This window comes from Phytophthora cinnamomi (assembly GCF_018691715.1).
Source record: "Phytophthora cinnamomi strain GKB4 chromosome Unknown Contig33, whole genome shotgun sequence".
In the NCBI taxonomy this organism is placed as follows: Eukaryota; Oomycota; class Peronosporomycetes; order Peronosporales; family Peronosporaceae; genus Phytophthora; species Phytophthora cinnamomi.
Window position 1 is genome coordinate 1,141,441 of NW_027150966.1, and position 6,914 is coordinate 1,148,354.

The 6,914-nt window shown below is 50.4% G+C and overlaps 1 protein-coding gene across 1 annotated transcript; it reads right to left on the reverse strand.

Annotated features, from left to right (window-relative positions):
- Nucleotides 1–1,067: 1,067 nt before the first annotated feature.
- On the reverse strand, nucleotides 1,068–6,496 carry IUM83_04494 (uncharacterized protein; the record flags this gene model as incomplete). The annotated part of the gene is made up of 3 exons (XM_067928578.1): nucleotides 1,068–1,448; nucleotides 1,528–1,650; nucleotides 6,161–6,496. 3 exons carry the CDS (start codon nucleotides 6,494–6,496, stop codon nucleotides 1,068–1,070), a joined length of 840 nt encoding a protein of 279 aa, XP_067792608.1.
- Between the last annotated feature and the right edge of the window lie 418 nt (nucleotides 6,497–6,914).

Sequence of the window (6,914 nt, forward strand, 5' to 3'; positions counted from 1 at the left end):
CTGAAACAAGGTAGCTATGACTGGCTGACGTCTGGGGCCAAAACGTAGCCCAAGGAAGAAATGCCAAGGGGATCACAAGGAAGGTGCACACGCCGCGCCTGACCAAGGACCGGAGCTGGGAAGTCTCAGCGGAGTCGTTGTTGGTTTCATCTGAGATCTTTCCGCTGAATCCCCAACCTTCTGAGCCTTCTGTGCTCTAGTCCGACGTTCGGCGGTCTACGTTTGCTCAAGGTTCGATCTGGAAGCTGGGAATTTACCGCACCTCGCAACCAAGTGGATGGAAGCCATTGCGTCCGTCGATTTGACACCAAGTTGACAGTTTCTATACTAAAATCAAGTGTAGCACACATATCTATTTAAATAATGAAACCAAGTGAAATGCACATACCAATTTCAATAATGGAGAAAGGATTCGCGCTATGGTCGCTAAAACGCCACCATAGCGTTGAGATGCGCTCGAGGACAATGCTCGTGCCAGTAGCTACGTAAAGCATCTCACTCCGAAGTTAGCACCTCTTCGCTCAACTAGGGTATCCCCCAAGGCCTCGCGGACAGCGGTAGCGCCTTCCAAAGTGCCTCAAGGCGAGTCGCCGGCACTGACGAATTCGCGCCATTATCTACTATCATTCCATTAGTAAATAGGGCGAAATTGTCAGCATCCGTGCCCTGGGCCAGCGTCGATGAGTACCCATGCTCGTGTTTGAAGTTGGTGGCGAGTGGGACTCCTAATTTACGCGATATCTTTCGAGGATCGGGAGGTATTACGCGATCATAGCATCCTAACTCCAGCCAATCACTGTTTTGCTTTCAATTATGCTTGAGTGTCTGCCATTATTAGCCAACGAAAATATTTAAGATTTCAATTCCAGAGAGTACCGTGGTTTATGAAGGGGAGGGGGGGGGCAAAATGCCCCCGTTCACCATCCCCGTACCACTGTGTAGAAGAAACACCATCGAGAGGGAGTACCGTAGTTTATGAAGGGGGCAAAATGCCCCACTTGATGGGGATGTATGCTAGTTTTGTATACTATAGAGATTCAAGTCAATAAGCTCTGTTCACGACAAGGTTAAAGTACGCAAAAGCAGCACTTCCGTCGTCTTCGAGCTGGTCCTCGAGGATCTTGTCGACACTCGACCGGCTTGATCTTCTTCTCCAGTGTGGACATGATGTTGGCGAGGCTCCCCCACACGCCAGCACCCTCCGAGCTCGGCTTGCCTTTGTACGTCAGCTCCGAGCGGGGCGACCGTTTGCGCGCCTCCTTGTTCTTGATCTCGACCAAGCTGCTCTTCATCTGCTTGATCTTCACGCGCAGGTACAGCACGCCATCCTCGGTCGGCAAGCGGCCCAGGAAGATGAAGCGGTGTCGCGCACTGTCCCCCACGCGGACGACCAAGGCCTTAACGGCCGTCAACGAAGCCCTAGCCGCCGCCGCCACAAGGGTGGCACGCTGGAGGTGACCAAGCCCACCAAAAAGCGCATCCGCAGACAGCGCAAGGAGCTGATGCGGCGTCCGAGTGGGCGCCTACGGCCGCCGCGCCGTCGTTGTTGCTACCATCGCTCCAGAGCGCGTCGCAGTTTGTGGAGAGCACCGTCAACGCGCTTTCGAGTGACGTGTCGGCGCCCAGCGTGAGCCCCGTGAACTCACCCACCTGCGGTTAAGAGACCTCGGGCGTCGGGCGCGAACTGGTCGCAGGCCTGCACGTCTGCCAGCATAACATGGGCGTCATCTCGTCGTTGAAAACCAGCGCTCCAACGGGTCTTGGTGGTTTTGTGTACACGTTGCAGCAAGAACCGTACATGTATGGATGTGTCTGCTTGTGGCCACATACACCGTATGGTATATAGAAAAGTTCCACGGGAAAACGTAATTTATAACCCTTTCACTACCAGAGATTTCTTACGGGTCTCCTTGGACCTATGGCTCCAGCAAATCAATTCAACGCACAGGGGAAAAAACGACCAATCAAAAACACCAATTTTTACACGTGGCGACGGTGGTTTACTTCACGGTACTCCCAATCAAAAGTTTGAGAGGTCGAGCTACATGCCGTCGCGCCCTGGTCAGTGTCGCTACAACGGCAATGGTCTATGGAAGTAGGAGCCGTTTGGGGTGGACATCACGGCGAGCCCACTGAGGATGCTGACCTCCGAGCGGTGGCGTCGGAGCCCGCGCGCTCTCGACTCAGCGTCATTCCGTTATAGCATTATCCCAAGTATGCGTGCTTAGCCGAGCACCCCATGTAGTAGCAGTTTCCAATCTACATCCGCCAACCGCTCGCACTCCTGCACATGCAATCCTGCGTAACATTCACACTGGCTTGCTATAACGCTATCACTGTAAGCTTATCTAGTTTGGTTAGGATTCTGTAGCGTTGCCTGATGTATGAATTTGAATATTAGCTCGTATACATTCGAACCTGCTCCGCACCCTTCCAGGCCAGGGTCCATGTCGGTCTCCCAGTCTCACGTGTCGTCGTCGGCTACATTGAACAACGCATCGAAGTTCTTTTGTCCACGAAGGGGAGGCGGGGCTGCTAGCTAGACGAGAAAACAATTATGGCAGGTCACACGAACTGTTTGTGGCTCGTGCGGTAATGCATTTTACAGGTCCATGGAGACCTGTTAGGTTGTACAGTGCTTTGCCGTCGTCTCGTAGCTTTTAGTTTTGGCCAATCGCATCTTGCGATTAGACCTCTTATGGGTCCCTATGGACCTATAAATCACTCCAGCTGGCTGGTAGTCAAAGGGATAATCACCATTGATATGCTGTGCGACGGATAACAACAACACTGACGCACAATATAAAATTCGCAAACAAGGATGAGACACGACGGGGTGGGACAAACTGCACAGCTGCTCCCCCGAGCGAAGAGAGAGCCCCCCCCCCCCCCCCCCCCCCCCCCCCCTTGTGCCGTCGCTAACTCCGCTGGCCAAAACCAACGGGCGACTATCCTACCAGCTGTGGATTAAAACTACAGGTCTAATACAGTGTAGTAGTAATAATACGCGGCTCCCATTGTTCTATGATGCAGGCCGCCTGGACACACTTGCTGGCGGCAAGTTGCTGCCGCACGGCGCCGTGGTGGCACTTGTCTTCCTACTATTGTAAAGTTTGTAGCCGGAAATATCATGTTAGCTCGGAAATAATGCAACTCTATGGCCACTCTTAATTATCCACTTAGCATAATTTGTAGATAACGAAACAACTGGGATTAGAAAATGATAGACTTTTGGATAGGCACTCAGCATAGACACCGAATACATTTTGACTGTACTATTCTCATCTTCAATACTTATCCAAAAGTCTGGATATGTTATTTCCCGTTTCCCGTTTCCCGTTTTTGTTGTGAACGTGGAGTCGAGGGCGTATAGTAATCGACACACACGTACAGTAATCGGCCCACGCTGTTGCTGAAGGTTGTCCGTCGAGGACGTGTCGTTGTACAATGAGAGGTTTTAGGCCAAGCCGCTTGGGCTGCGGTGGAGCGGCCACGGGTTTTCTCACAACGCTGTTCACCAACTACAAGGCACTGGCAGCTTTACGTATCCTTTTTTATACATGTAGCGCGACGATCCGCAGGGGCGCAGAAGGGGCGCCCATACAAGCGGAGCTTCACTGGGCATCATGACATTCATTCCCATGCGACAAAGGCTGGCTCATATTTTATTACAATCGAGAGGAATCACTATCTAGGGATGTACCATTATGATGGTACAACCAGCAGTCATTGTCGTAGCGCAGTGTTAGTACCACAATCCGAGGTTACTATGAGCTCGCATAGCGTTAGTAAGTCGTAATATGTTATCTTCAGTTGTATCGTATCGCTGGTCACAACCACAAGAACTCTACCCATGACGTGATGAAGGATAATAGGTTGAACATTAAACAGTAACACTCAGAAGAACCGGGTGAACGACCACCACAGCTTAACCTCACTCCCGCGTACTGCTGATTCATCGGCTATACTTGGCCAGGTCTCACACCACTTAGCCAGTATGATACCATGTGCATTTCGTCGAAAGATTGTCAAACCGATGCAGCAAGCGACCAATACTGTTGTTGGACTTTGCGACATTGTTCACGAAACGGACTCTCCCGATAGTAACTGACCTCTTGATAGCGATAACCGTAAATCTCGTATCACTAACCACAAACTGGAGGTTAGATGATATTTTGACATGAGTTTGAGGTCTAACAGTTTATTAGAGTTCAGTGGGCACGAAAACGGGGGACCCACTGTAAGTAGGAGATGTCACTATTTGTGATACCAGATCAAAGATGATTATCTGTGTTGTTTGTCAGAGATTTGCTCGCTCGTTCATGCACCAACCGTCTCATCTGAACCGCCTATCCAAAAGTCTATCATTTTCTGACCCCAGTTGTTTCTTTAGCTATAAAGACTGCGAGGTTGCAAGATTCGCACAGTTCAGGTGCAAATATACTGAGTTAGCTATAGCAATCGCAATTTGTGAATACGGCACATTGTAGTTATTGGTGTTGTGCACCGGAAGCAAGCAGTGAACGTGTAGACATCCTTAATTTAAGATTGGGTATCTTTTTCTTTCCGTAGCGGACGATATCATAGACACAAGTCGCTGCTGAACTACAACTTTAACAACTGATGCATGTATGTACGTTTCCCGCAGGACGATACCATCCCGACACTTCTACTGAAGTCAGCACATCACCGTTTGGAAGCAAATCCTGACCGCATTCTTATTTTTTCTGCAAGGGACATGGTTCCGGAACTACGGTATCCAGAACAGGCGTATACTGTATAGAAGCACTTTCCTACTAGGAATTGGTTGGACACACGTTTGTTGTGTGGTTTGCTTTCCGTAGACCTTGAGTTCTCACTTCGCAATTTGCTTTCCGAGACATACCATCTGTACCAAGAAGCACCAACAAAATCCAGAACCAATCATGCGTCTGCCGTACATCCTAATGGCCGCTGTTTCGACTCTCTTCGTTCACCAAGTTCCTGTCACCGCGTCTGTTGGTGGTGACATTGCGCTAACTGGTGCAGTGTCGTTGGGATTGTTGCACTTTGTTGGCGCCGACCAAAGTGTTAGCGTCCAGACTCGACTTCTGAGAGGCGACACCATCGACGAACGTGACGAGGAAGAGAGAGGATTTCCGGACATGGCTGCGGTTAAAAACTTTGTCAAGGAGATGTTAAGAACGGAATCGTTTTCGGCTCTCGAGAAAGTGGATGATCTGGTGAGCCTAAATAAAATTTCGGCTGCGGCAGACGAGCACTTGGCATCGGTGTTCAAGTTTGCACACGACAACAATATGAGCCCAGATGATCTGGCCACCCACCTGAAAACTATTCCAAAAGCGGACGAAGCAATTTCAGAAAAGGCGGTTGAAATGTACTCCAAATACTTGGAGGGACTTGGCAAAGAATAACTAGCCTGAAGAGAAGCGATTGCTAACGATGAGAATATCGGTTTGCTCGTAGAACAAAACGCGAAGACTTACCAGTTCTCTTAACGAATAATACAGATTTTGTCCGAGAACTTTCGCGACAACATCGTCTAATTACTTTGTCAAAGTCACAGCTCATTCTTCACGGTACTTCTACCTCCGTTCGGAAATAGATGACCATTTGTTTTTTTTTCGCTCAGTGCTCTGCCTCGTTCATATTCCTGATTATAAAATTGTGGGAGGGCTGGAGATCTAGAGTTGACAATAAGCAAGACACAATCCAGAGAGGCGCAGGCGTTCTTGTTCCGCCGCACTACATACACAAAAATGGATCGAAGATCTCACTACATACTTGAGGTGCACATGATTTGGCTTCGGGTGCTACGAGGGTCCCACTGGCTGCAATGGATAGCAGGGGGGGGCGGTCGCATTGGCGATAGATGTTGCATCGCATGGCAATGACGTTGGAAGACTGTCCGTTCGCATCAGTTTGTCCTTATGCAAATGTCCGAGCCGGTAATCATTTCCACCATTAGACTTCATTATATGCTCCATGGGCGCTGGCAGCGGGAAGCGCGAGTCCTCCGTCCAAGCGTCGCTCTCAGCCTTCGCCTCACGTTCATCGTCAGTAACCGAGCTCTCCATCGTCGTCGGATCCCGCATCGCTTCCAACACACGACGCGCACCAAGTCGAGCGTGGAGCACGTAGCGCATGTACAATGTAGTACATTGTACATGCGAGACACGGGGGGAATCGGTCCGGGCACGAAAGGCGGGCGCTCCTCGTCCATCCAGGAGAACTCCAGCGGCAGCCTCAGGTTCAGCTCCATCGTCTCCGTCGAATCCGTCGAATCGGGCGTTCCAGGCCTCGGCGCAGCAGCGTCAGCGCGTGGCGTCGGCGAGGTGGGGGACGAGAGTCGTCCGGGCGGTTGGCAGGAGCAGCGGGGCGGCGGTCCATCTTGCACTCTTTCTTGACTTGACCACAGCTGCAACTCGATCTCCCATCGAGTTGATTCCACGCTTCCAATGCGCTCGACAACTTGGCGGCCCACGTGGAAGTACATTGGAACCCGGACGATTTCCCCACGTGTAAGCACGCCTCCTTCGCTGCGAAGCAGTAGGGTTCCCCAGACGGCCTGGCGTTCAATATCCGTAATCTCCCTCATCCACCAACTTTCGAATTGAATCCAGAAGCCAGTGTGCGGGCGGTGGCCAGTGAGCGGGGAAAAGCGCGGGAGATTCAGAATTCAAACCTGATCGGTTTAGAAGGGGAATTATGTTGAGTAGGCTGAAATATGATTGGAAACGGTCATCTATTTCCGAACGGAGGTAGTACTGTTTTTTCTAAACGCCCTCGGCGGTACTAGTAGCCGTTTAAACAAATTTAAATGAATTTAAATATATACATTCGACCGAAATGATGTTTTTTCGACAGGGCGAGAAGAGTTTCTCAATTTCACTCCCTCGGACGAGAATTTTAGA